This window comes from Hylobates moloch, unplaced genomic scaffold, assembly GCF_009828535.3.
Source record: "Hylobates moloch isolate HMO894 unplaced genomic scaffold, HMol_V3 SCAFFOLD_4, whole genome shotgun sequence".
Lineage (NCBI taxonomy): Eukaryota > Metazoa > Chordata > Mammalia > Primates > Hylobatidae > Hylobates > Hylobates moloch.
In genome coordinates, this window is record NW_026652279.1 from 113,482,876 (window position 1) to 113,495,136 (window position 12,261).

The 12,261-nt window shown below is 49.4% G+C and overlaps 1 protein-coding gene across 5 annotated transcripts in view; it reads right to left on the bottom strand.

The window, feature by feature from the left end:
• DHRS12 (dehydrogenase/reductase 12) overlaps positions 1-3,768 on the bottom strand; it is a 53,644-nt gene extending 49,876 nt beyond the window's left edge. For all 5 annotated transcript variants that reach the window (XR_009213273.1, XM_058437935.1, XM_058437934.1 and 2 more), the window contains exon 1: positions 3,668-3,768. Coding sequence is in view for 4 of the 5 variants with exons in the window: in XM_058437935.1 (XP_058293918.1) it covers positions 3,668-3,723 (56 nt within the window). In the remaining variant the exon portion in view is untranslated. The remainder of the gene's footprint in view (positions 1-3,667) is intronic.
• Between the last annotated feature and the right edge of the window lie 8,493 nt (positions 3,769-12,261).

Below are 12,261 nucleotides of genomic sequence, written 5' to 3' on the forward strand. Positions count from 1 at the left end.
CAGTGGTGGCAGAATGGTGGGGTTGGCAGGAGGAGGCCCAGAGGGCAGACTCTGCCCACGCACAGGCAGGCTGGGGTCTCAGAGCTTACATCTCTCACCCACGGAGCCGAGAGATTTCTCCCTTGCAATGCAGAATGGGACGCTGATCTCAAGTCTCCACAGATGCTGAGAGCCCTCCCACAGGACCTGTTTACAAAAGGGTAGCCAAACTGTTACAGTTTACAAAAGCTGTACCTGTCTCATGCCCTGGTACAGCACAACTGCCAGTTACATGCTCTGGAACTCAGGGAAGTGGCCAAAGGATGTTTATGAGCTTGGGTTTGGTTTGAAAGTCATTGCCACAGGGCAGGCATTGCCACTTGTTTCAGTCAAGCCAGATGTTCTTAAGAGAACAAGAAAAATGTTCCTGTTTTCACCATCTGTAACTCACCAGAACATGCAAGGCAGCTTAGAGAACACCCTACCCATTGCTTCTGCTGTGAGTGGCAAGCAAGACTTCTTATTCCAAAGCCTTCCTGAAAGGTTGACTTGAAACTAAAAAATATCAGTAACAAGGGCTTGAACAACCTGGGTTTAAGTCACAGCTCAGCCTCTTACTAGCTGTGCAATCTTGTGTGTTGATTTAATCTTTCTGAACTCTTATCTCCTCATCTGCAGAAAGGGAATAATAAGAGATACCTCTTGGGCAGCCTAAATGAGATGCTGTGTGTAAGGCACTTATGACAGCACTTGGAACATATTAGGAGCTCAATAATTTGCAGCTGACATTATTATTATTTTTGGAGACAGTGTCCCACTCTGTCGCCCAGGATGGAGTGCAGTGGCACAATCTCGGCTCGCTGCAACCTCCACCTCCCGGGTTCAAGTGATTCTCCCGCCTCAGCCTCCTGAGTAGCTGGGGTTATAAGTGCCCGTCACCGCACCCGTCACCACGCCCGGCTATTTTTTGTATTTTTCAGTAGAGACGGGTTTTCACCATGTTGGCCAGGCTGGTCTCGAACACCTGACCTCAGGTGATCCACCCGCCTCGGCTTCCCAAAATGCTGGGATTACAGACACGAGCCACCGCACCCAGACAACATTATGATTATCACTATTAATAATGACTGTACCGTCCATGTTCAAACTTGAGCTCATTTGGCTCCCAAGCCTTCAAATCAGTAGGGACTTTGAGAGCATTTTAAACTACAAAGAGGGAACTGGAAGATTTTTTTCCCCCTATACACAGATGTGAGCCCTGGAATCTCTGTGAAAGGCTTTTCCAGGAGAGGCAAGGGCCTGGGTCAGTGAATAGGGGCTTAGCTAGGAGGAGGCATTGTGGGGAATGAGTGAGAACTTCCCAAATACAATGGAGCCAGAAAAAAAGCAGTCCACAGGGAACAGGCCTGAAGAGCCCTTCTCCAGGGGCAGGAAGCTGGCAGGCTTTTCTCTGTGATACCCAGCCAGAGGGGACATTAGCCTCTGGGCTCCATGTTGACCTGTATTAGAGACGAATGTTTGCTGAGGCTGGCTCCTCTGGGTTAAACCTCTTTCTCAAACTCCAGACTGGGAGTGCTGCCAAGCGGGCAGTACCAGCCTGGCCTGCAGGACATGTCCCCGCCCTCTGTCCTCTGCCTTGGATCTTGCCTTCCATACAAGAATTCCATCCTGGTTCAATCTGTTGTTAATAAGACTTGTCTTTTACGTACTCTGCCGCTTATTGGGGAAGCATTTTATTTTCACAAACTCTAGATATCAGTCTCTATTTTTCACACACACACACACACACACACACACACACATACATGACTTTCCCAAGGTCACCAGAAGGTAGGTGATCAAGCCAAAGGCTGGGTGTTCCATTCTTCAACACCCAGCCTCGGTGCCAAACGGCAGTCCCCAGACAAGCTGCATCAGCATCGCCTGGAAACCGGTTGGAAATGCCCTGCCTACTGGCTCAGAAGTGCTTGCTTAGCAACCTGTGGTTTCATGTGCCTTGCCGGTGATTTTGACTCAAGCTGAGAGGACATTTGCACTTACTGTTTCCTGAAGCTGAGGTGACCCGGACGGGGAGGAGGAAGCTGGCAAGTATCCGTGTCTCCCCACACCCTCAATTTACCCAAATATGAAATTTGCTTAGGACCCATCCACACTTGCCCAGGGTTTAGGAGTCTGTTTAAAACTGTCCCAGGGAATTATTAGGTTCAGCAAAGTTTAGGAAACAGTGATTAGATCCTCCTGCCTTAGGAGCCCAATATAGGGAGGCTTTATAAAAATCCTTGTGCCAAGAGAAACACTGTAAACTCTAACTCCGCTCTCTCACACTGAAGTCAAAACAAGGTTGTTGTTTTTCTCTCCTATTCACTAAATCCACAACAGCAGGAAGACCCATCTAACTTTGCCAACTGCCTTCCCCTCCCCTCCCTTCCCCCACCAATCTGTGGTGGATTGGGCCCCTTGGCCTCACTTCTACCTTCCCTCAAGGTGAGGAAATCGAGCGAAAGAGTCCTGGGAGAAATTTTTACAGCCTGCTTTCCTCGGGGCCCACCCCGGGTTGGAAACTGACTCAAGCTTTCGTGCTGTGTAATGTGGAAAGATCCAGCAATTAATGGTCATTGCCAGAGGACACCCCTTTGAAAGAAAGAGGCTGCCACTGTATTCCCCTAAAAACAGTGGGACAGGGCTCACGGCTACACTCCTCACCATTCTCTGCAGCATGGGCTCCTGAGACAGAGCTGAACTTTCTCCAAAACCATGTGGGGTGAAGAGAAAGGAGTTGCAACTCCTACCTCCCCTAGGAGTGCTGGCCAGGTTGCCGTGGGAACTGATAAAGCCCCAGTGCAGGGAGAAGCCTCTCAGAGGTGAGAATCACCTGGGGCATTTGGATGAAATGCCAGTCCAGGCCCCTGTGCAGACTCACTAAATCAGAATCTGTAGGGATGGGGCCTGAAAACTGGGTACTTTTAATTCTCGCCCAGTGATTCTGATGTGCAGACAGGGTTGAGAACCAGCGGTTAGCCTAATCAATTCTAAGAGAAAACCTCCAACTCTCCTCTGTCACAGGAACCTGTCACCTCTTAAAACCACAATGAGATGGAGAGCCAACTAGGGCACACTGAGCGTGGTCACGGAGCGACGAAACCACCACGCACCGTTCCCCAGAAGCACACACTGGGTGCAAGGCCACACTGGCTGGAGACCCAGGCTGGAAAGTTCCAGCTGGAGCCAAACGTCGCAGTTCAGGTGCTGCATCTTCTTAAAGGAAACACACCCAAAGGCACTAGGACAGAGCCTTGGCTAGCGATTTCGATCTAGCCCTATCTGACGCCGCCAGCAGCACCACGAAGACACTTCCAGGAGCACACCCAGCGGGGCGCCGAGGTGACGCCCAAGAGGCTCGTTGGCGCCGGGGCCGCCTGACGTCAGTGGGACGGCCCTGGGCTTGGGCGCGCCACAGCCCCGCCCCTCGGGCGCCAGTCTCGGTCGCGGGCGTTCAGCAGCTGGAATCTGGCGACTGCTCCACGCCCAGCCGCGGGTCGCTAGACGGCGGGCGCTCCCGTCGTTCAGGACTCAGTCGGCCCAGCGAGAGGGCGAAGGAGCCGCGGGCGCGTCCCCGCCAACCCCGCTCGCCCGCGCCGAGACGGCCATGTGACAGCCCGGGGCCCCGCGCCCAGCCGCGCCGCCTTACTTGGTGTATTCGCGCAGCCCCTTGGCGAACCACACGACGCTGCGGTACAGGGACATGCCGGGCGCGCCGCACGCCGAGCCCCGCCGCGCTCCTGGCGCGGCCTCCGCCCTGGTCCCGCCCCCCGGGAGTCGCCCGCCCTGACGTCATCCGGGTTATGTAAGAGCCGCGGCTTCCGGGTCCTTGCTCCACCAGGAAGGCGAGGTGTCTCAGGGCCGGCCGGTCGACTCCGCCCCAGCCTCAGAGGGTGGAGTGAGGGCGGACCGGCCCTGGTGGGGGCCGCAGTCGAGGTCCGCAGTCTCCTCAGGGTTGAAATCGGGCATCAGCGCCGTTTAGAGAACACCGTCCTGCTGGGCATGGCCGGGATGCGAAGGTGGCCCTGCAACGCACCTGCTAGAATTTGGTTACCTAGAAAACCATGTGGAATAAAACGACGAGGCTTATGATATTTAAAAGACTTCTGCATCGGATTGGTGTTATCATAAGGGTTATTTTAATAACTGGCATTCTCTAAGTTTCTACACGTGTTGGGGGATGCAGTGCCCTGCCACATTTCCCGTCTCCAGCAAGCGCAGTCAGATTGGCGACATTGCAGGCAAGAGGCAGGGCTGGGGCTCCCACTCGAGAAGTAATTGTCTCCAAAGTCTGGACTTTTGCCACTGGTTTTGCCACCCAGCCTGGTGTGACTTCATGCAGTGCCAGGGAGAGCCCCTTGATTTCCCCCAAATCCTCATCAGCCTCCTTCCACCCAAGCCCAAATGAACAGTGTAAGAAAGAGTGTGGTTGCTGCGTGAACCCAGATCTCAGACTAGTCATCCAGCCCCATTATGTAGGACTCAGACACCCCTGTCCACATCTAACCTCCAGCCCTAACGCCACATTAGAAATGGGGGTCTTACTGCTGCTGTCACTCCTGGTCACCCTGTTAAATTCCATACCGGTTTACCCAAGTCGTCCAGAGACTGGGCCCCACTTACATAAGCTGAACAGAGGTCAGCTGCTTTAATAGCCTCATTACCTAGGATATAGGATCACTGTCCAACCTCGCCCCACGGTGGGCAAGTTTTTACTTCAGAATAACTTTTGAAATAAATTTCCCCAGAACAGCTCGCCCCTCTAAACAGGACTCTGAGGCTCCGCTACGTTGCTGTTATTCCTGACAGAGTGATGAAAGGAAATTTAAACAAGTGGCATTTTGTAAAACCACCCAGCCTGGTGTGACTTTCAATGCCTGTCCGATTTGGCTGGGAAAATATTTTAGATCCCCAGGGCTGCATACTGTTTTTTATACCCTCCTATTTGTGTCAGTGATGGAAAAGGTGACAATCTGCTCTGAATCTCTCTGACCACCTCAGGAAATAGGCTTTTGGCTCACAGAGAGGGGATGAGAAATAGTTTTGAACCACCAAGTCTCTTGGAGGGTGTCAGCAGCCCCTTGAAGTAAAAGTGTGGCTGCAAACCCAGCTCTCTGCATTAGCCAGGTGAACCTGAGCATGCTGCATACGCCCTCGGTCTTGGTTTTTTAATGTGTAAAATGGGAATGAATATGCACCTCATGGGGTGGTTGTGATTAAAGGCATTCATTATAAAGAGCTTAGTTTCATACGAAGTGATCAGAAGTGTTCGTTTCCCTCCTTAAGTTTTCTTCTCATTCCTTTCTCCCCTGCACTTACAGCCATGCAGTGTACATTCAAGAAATGTTCCATGAGGGCATGAGGTGTCCAGTGTTAGCCTCAAATCAAGCATCCACGAGGTAGTTAGTATATACGTTATATACATTTAAAGAGGAGGTCTTAGGAAAAGCCAAACCCTGTCTCAAAATGAGCTTCCACTCTCACTTGGATGCCAAGTAACACACACAAACAAACAAAGGGCAGTATGGAGGTCACAAGGGAATGTTCCCATTTAACTGGAGTCAGCTGAGCTGGATTCTAGTCCAATTTCTGCCAGTTATTCCCTGTGTGACCTGTGTGATAAAATGTATAGAAGGCTTAAAGTGTGCCAAGCATTGTGGATTATAGCACTTAATTCTCACACTGGTCCATATGGTTACTCTTGCTATTATCCCCATTTTACAGATGGGCAAACAGAGAGGTTACATAACTTGACTCAGGTCACAGTAAATACATGGTGGAGCCAGGCTTTGAGGCCAGGTAGTATATGATTCCAGAGCCCACACCTTCCCTGCTGCAGCATACTAAATGGGGGCAAGTCACTTCGCCTCTGGGCCTCAGTTTTTCTCATCTGAACAAAAAGGGGGCCAGACTAGGTGACACCCAGGGCTCCTTTCAGCTCCAACTTTCTATACATCTAATAAGAAAATTACGTATGGATGCTAAATAAGTTAGGCCCAGGGTGCTTTTAAGAGAAACGTCAAAGTGGGTAGGGTTGCTTCATTTCCCAGGGGTGGAAAGCCACTAAAATATTTCTTCCGTGTTCCTGGTTCCAATTTGCCACTCAAAAAGCCACACAAAGAAACCATCCTCCAGAGTTCCATTCCAATTGATTTAGATCCCTAAGGCTAATTTTGACCAGAATGGAAGGAGAAGCAGAAGGTGTGGAAATCCATGGCTTTCTGCACAACAGATACACATGATGAGAAGTCTGTATCCTCTTACACACACACACCAGTGCTCATATCGCCTTCCACTGAAGCTCATACCAGTTCCTCTAGCCAAGTTGTCATGGCAACACCAGCTGCCAATGAGATCATGGAAGACAAGGTCATAATGGCAATGGTGCCTTAATATTTTACCTGGCAAAGCCACTTGGTTAATAAGATGAATAACCACAAATCATAAACTCATAGGAAGCCAGGCACCATTCATGTACATGTTTAGTGTACAACTGGGGGTGCGGAATGGAAATGACAGCGAAGGGAAAGGAACAAAAAGGAAGAGAGGATGAGGCAGAGAGCGGAGAAGAAGGTCTCTGATGCTGATCCTTATTTTTCAGTGTGGACCATGCACAGGTGCTGACCCTGCCTGTACACGGATTAAGGAACTGGGCTCTTCCTAATGACAAGAAGTAGGGGGTGGGTCATGGGATCCCAGCCCCAATCACAAAAGCCTTATCAGAAACCCAAGGCGACTGCTTTCTGGCATTAACTCCTAGCAGAAGAGAGCAGCAGCCCAGGGAAGAGGTATGTGGTAGACACCAGCCCGCCCTCCTCCCCACTCCGCAGCTGACACAGTCACCGTGTAGAAAGGCCCTTCCAGCTGCCTCCCCATGTCCCTTGGTGCTCATCATCCTTTACAGACTGGCTTGCCCCAGGGCTGTCTGTTGCCCATCTGAACCAACTTCCTACCTAACAAATCAATTTGATTTAGGGGTTTCCTTCCTTTCACAAGAAGCTAATCACAATGTGGGCCTCTGGCCAGAACTTCAGCAGTGGGGAGCCGAGGCAGGAGACAGACTCAGTTTACATTGAATGCCTTCTGTGCCATTGCATTTTGTACCATGTGCATGAATCACTTACTTAGATTTAAAACATGCAGAGATCCTGCTTCTTTCCCCAGCCCTGTGCACCCTCCAAGGACTGCAGACATTGGCAGTGAGATGGGTCCAAAGTGGGGCAGTAGTGAAGCCAGGGTGGTCAACCTCCATGAAGCCAAGTTGATGGACAAAGTGATTTTCCACAAACGGGACTCGTGTTTGTCTTAAACTCTCATGCAGCCTGCTTCTAGGGCTTCGGCTTTATGGCAAGCAAGTTCTGTTCTGAGTGCAAAAGCCGTGGGCTTTCTCTAGCGGTGCCTGGGGCAGGAGTAGCGTGAGAGCATGCAGGCTGCTTGGTGAGGTGGTTGTAGTTTGCCCTACCCACAGTCTCTGTACCACCTCGTACCCACCACTGGCCTCAAGAGAAGGGCCACCTACACAGGCGGGAGAGGGATGCAGATGCAAGGTGAGAACTGGGATAGAGAGTCAGAAGGCCCACATTCAGCTCTGAGGCATCTTCAGAAAAGACACTTTACCTCCGTGAGCCTCAGTTTCCCCTTTACAGAGGAGCATAACTGTGCAGTCTTCACAGCATTGTAATGAGGGTGAAATAAAGAAAATTTTCTCTTATTTAACAAATGCTCTATCTACTATGTGCCAAGCACTGTTTTAATCTCCTTACAAATGAAAACGAGGCACAGAGAGTTTCAGTGGCACATCCAAGATCACACGCATCTGGAAAGGGGCAGAGCCAGGATCCCAGCCTGACGGTCTGGGTCCAGATGCCACATGTTTAACCCCTTCTCTATAAGGATAAGGGACGTGTCCCATGGTGGCGTCTCCTCGTTTCTTCTTTTAGGAACTTCTGTGGGACTGGAAACTTCCACTACTGTCCTCTCCCCTTTTTTGGTTGGTTGATTTGTTCTTGGGTGTGACAGGGTAGCTTATAATTCCCACAGTTTTTTTCTACCGGCATTCCTCCCACTCCCAAACCCCTAAGCCAGTGGCAGTCAGAGCTGGGTGCTGAGCACTGCAGTCACTAAGAGTGAGACTGGGTTTGCAGCCTGGCCCTGCATATGCATAGAATGACCAAATGACCCCGCACTGGCCAGCTATTTAATATTGAGCGACTGTGGAGGCTTGGGAGGACTGAGGAATATATTACTTATTTTTATTTTTGACTATGGTAAAATACACACAACATAAAATTTACCATTTTAACCATTTTTAAGTGTACAGTTCAATATTAAGTACATTTACATTGCCACACAACGATCCATCTTCAGAACTTTTTCATCTTATCAAACTGAAACTCCGTACCCATTAAACAAGAACTCCTCATTGCCCCCTTCCCCAGCCCCTGGTAACCACCATTCTACTTTCTGTCCCTGTGAATTTGACTACTCTAGGGACCTCATCTAAGTAGAATCACACTTTGCCTTTTTGTGGATGGCTCATTTCAGTTAGCATCATGTCCTCCAGGTTCATCCACGCTGTAGCAAGTTTCAGAATGTCCCTCTTTTTTTAGGGCTGCATAGTGTTCCATTGTGTGTATACACCACATTTTGTTTATCCATTCATCCATACATGGACACCTGGATTGCTTCAGTTTCTTGGCTATTGTGAATAATATTAATATGAACATTGGTGTGCAAATACCTCTTTAAGACTCTGATTTCTGTTCTATTGTGTGTATACCCAGAAGTGGAAATGCTGGGTGATATAGCAATTCTATTTTTAATTTTGGGGGGACCTGCCCTACTGGTTTCCATAGCTGCTGTGCCACATTATGTTCCCACCAGTACTGCACAAGGGCTCCGACTCACCACATTCTTACCAACTTGTTATCTTCGGAGTTCGTTCCTTTTTTTATTTAATAGCATCCATCCTGATCCATATGAGATGGTACTTCATTGTAGTACATTATTAATTTTTGTTATGTAACTTAAAATACATTTTATACTTTCTGCAATATTCAGGTGTTGCCTCCATCTTGTATCTGTTGGCGAATATATCTCAGTTGTAGGTATACACACAATCACATGATATCGGAAGGATAGTTTGGTCCTTAAGTAGGTGGCTTTGATTTTTTTTTTTTTTTTTTTTTTTTGAGACAGAGTCTTGCTCTGTCGCCCAGACTGGAGTGCAGTGGCGCGATCTTGGTTCACTGCAAGCTATGCCTCCCAGGTTCACGCCATTCTCCTGCCTCAGCCTCCGGAGTAGCTGGGACTACAGGCGCCCACCCCCATGCCCAACCAATTTTTTGTATTTTTAGTAGAGATGGGGCTTCATCATGTTAGCCAGGATCGTCTCCATCTCCTGACCTCTTAATCTGCCGGCCTTGGCCTCCCAAAGTGCTGGGATTTTTTAATGGTTTCCTTGGTGATGGTGGGATTTTGTTGACTCTCACACTCCTGGGGAACATAGAGAATAGCATCCACCCTAATCAATCTCTCTCCTGTCAGGAGTTTGAGGTGTCGTCGCGTCCAGGTGAGTCTCCCTCAGGTGCATCATGTGCCTAATCCAAAGGCCCTGCAACGAACTTCCCCAGGAGCCCGGTTCAGCCAGGGGCCTACTTAGGTACACGACAGGAGGAATGGCAAACAGTTTCTGAAACTGACCTCTCAGCTGTTCATTTGTCAAAATACAGTTTCACATTACTGCTTTTCCCATTTTGATTCACAGAAATGACGGACCAGGCAAGTTACAGAGGATGTGCCTCTTAAAATGAGTCCTATGAAAACATATTAGTCATGTTTGAGGCAGAGCTCTGCGCTGATAATGGAAAGAAATCCATGATCCAGGAAGTAGAAAAATGCAGCTTGCCGAATAATATGAATAGTTTGACATAATTTTTTTTCTTTTTTCTTTTTTTTTTTTTTTGAGACGAAGTCTCGCTCTGTGTCACCCAGGCTGGAGTGCAGTGGGGCCATCTCGGCTCACTGCAACCTCTGCCTCCCGCGTTCAGGCGATTCTCCTGCCTCAGCCTCCCAAGTAGCTGGGACTACAGGCACACACCACCACGCCCAGCTAATTTTTGTATTTTTAGTAGAGACGGGGTTTCACCATGTTAGCCAGGATGGTCTCGATCTCTTGACCTCGTGATCCGCCCACCGTGGCCTCCCTAAATGCTGGGATTACAGGCGTGAGCCACCGCGCCCAGCCTAGTCTGACATAATGTATGTAAAAAGTATATATATTTATGCTTAATGATACATAGACATATTCCAAAAGGATACTACAGAATTAACACTGGGTACCTTTTTAGGGACCGGGAATTGGGGGGGTGCTTCAAATCTTTTACTTTTTACTTCATACTCTTTGACACGATTTGAATCACTTTTATAATAAAAATAAAGCTTTAAAATTGTCATTTTAGGGCCGGGCGCGGTGGCTCACGCTTGTAATCCCAGCACTTTGGGAGGCCGAGGCGGGTGGATCACGAGGTCAGGAGATCGAGACCACGGTGAAACCCTGTCTCTACTAAAAATACAAAAAAAATTAGCCGGGCGAGGTGGCGGGCGCCTGTAGTCCCAGCTACTCGGAGAGGCTGAGGCAGGAGAATGGCGTGAACCCGGGAGGCGGAGCTTGCAGTGAGCTGAGATCGCGCCACTGCACTCCAGCCTGGGTGACAGAGCGAGACTCCGTCTCAAAAGAAAAAAAAAAAAAAAAATTGTCATTTTAGGAAAATAAAAAGGGTTGTAAAAGGGGGATATACTAGTAATTTATGTCATGCTTCCAGCTGTGGAGAAATAACCCTGGCTTAGGCCGGCTTCCCTGGAAGCAGAGTCTGAGATGAAGCTCTGGGATAAGGGATGTGTTGAGGGTGTGGTCTTGGGAGAAACGAACTAGGGTAAGGGAGGAAGCACTGGGGAAAGGGAAGCGCTGGGAAAGGATGTGGCTTTCCACGAAGCCCTGCTTTCACCTGATCCCACGGGCAGCTCTGGAGCATAAATGCCTCAAGTTTGACCTGCCCTGAAACAAGGGAGTTGGGCTTTTCCTCCCTCTTCCCCGACTCAGCCCTTAGCTATGGCTGTCGGTGGGGTGAACTGGGAGGGGGAGAACTCTCAGGCTCCAGATGGCTCCAGTCAACCAAGGCGGCCCCCACACAAGGGTGCAGGTGTGCGCCATTAGCGCCAGCACCTGCTGCTGGGGGCGGGAGGGGATGCTGGGCTGACAGAAGGGATCCCAGGGGAATCTGGGCTTCAACCCCTTTCCCCAGTGACTTGGGAATCGAACCCAAACTGGCTTCCTTATAAACAAATGTATAAACTGTAAATTGACGTAGGAAATGTTTATCTTTTCTGTTTTCTTTTTGATGGCCATGGAAAGGTACAGGCTACACGATATTGTATTAAATAGCAGCTTAAATACTCAAAAAAAGATATAAAGAGTAAAAAACATCAGTTTGCAAGAGTCCGATCAGACGGCAAGAGTTTTGCAGTGGTGGGAAATCACTGGAAGGCTGGAGAAGAGGATGTGCCAGCCTGCTCTCAGGAAGCAGGTGGTGAGGGTTCTGATCTGGCTACTGTTAGTGGTCAAGAAAACTTTTATTTTTTTTACTTCCTTGGCAATGTATATCTCACCACTGATTACATCTCCCTTCCTGCATTGAGATTTGAGAAAATTCAAAGACAGATTTGAACCCAGGACTAGACAACCCAGGGAATAAGGCCAAAGAAAGGCAGGGGTGGCTCTAGGAGGCTGTATTCTAAGGCCTACAATTCTATGGGCTGCCTTGACATCTCTGAGTCTCACAGAGGCCCAAGGGCTTAACTGTGAGTTCCTCTGTGGGTTCCCCTGCCCTCACCAGGCATGCCCCTGACCCAGCAGGCAAGGTCTCCCACCTGACCAGTCCCGTCAGTCACCATCCCTCACTCAGGCATCAACCTAATGGGTTTCACCTCATTGCCCATCTGTGAAATTACTCAAGCAAGACAGGAAAATCCTCCCATGGGAACACAGGGTTACCTGGTCCTCTTGTTACTACAAGGCATGACCCCCACAGCCCCTGCCAGTCCACTCTGTTCCCAAGTACAAGCCCCATGTGGCCCTGCATAACATGTTGTGTCATCCTCCCCCAAGCAGTGAGTCTAGTGACTAATAAGCTGCTGTCCATCTCATCTGTCCAGTGGGGGAAGGGGTGCATTTGGGCTTCTCCC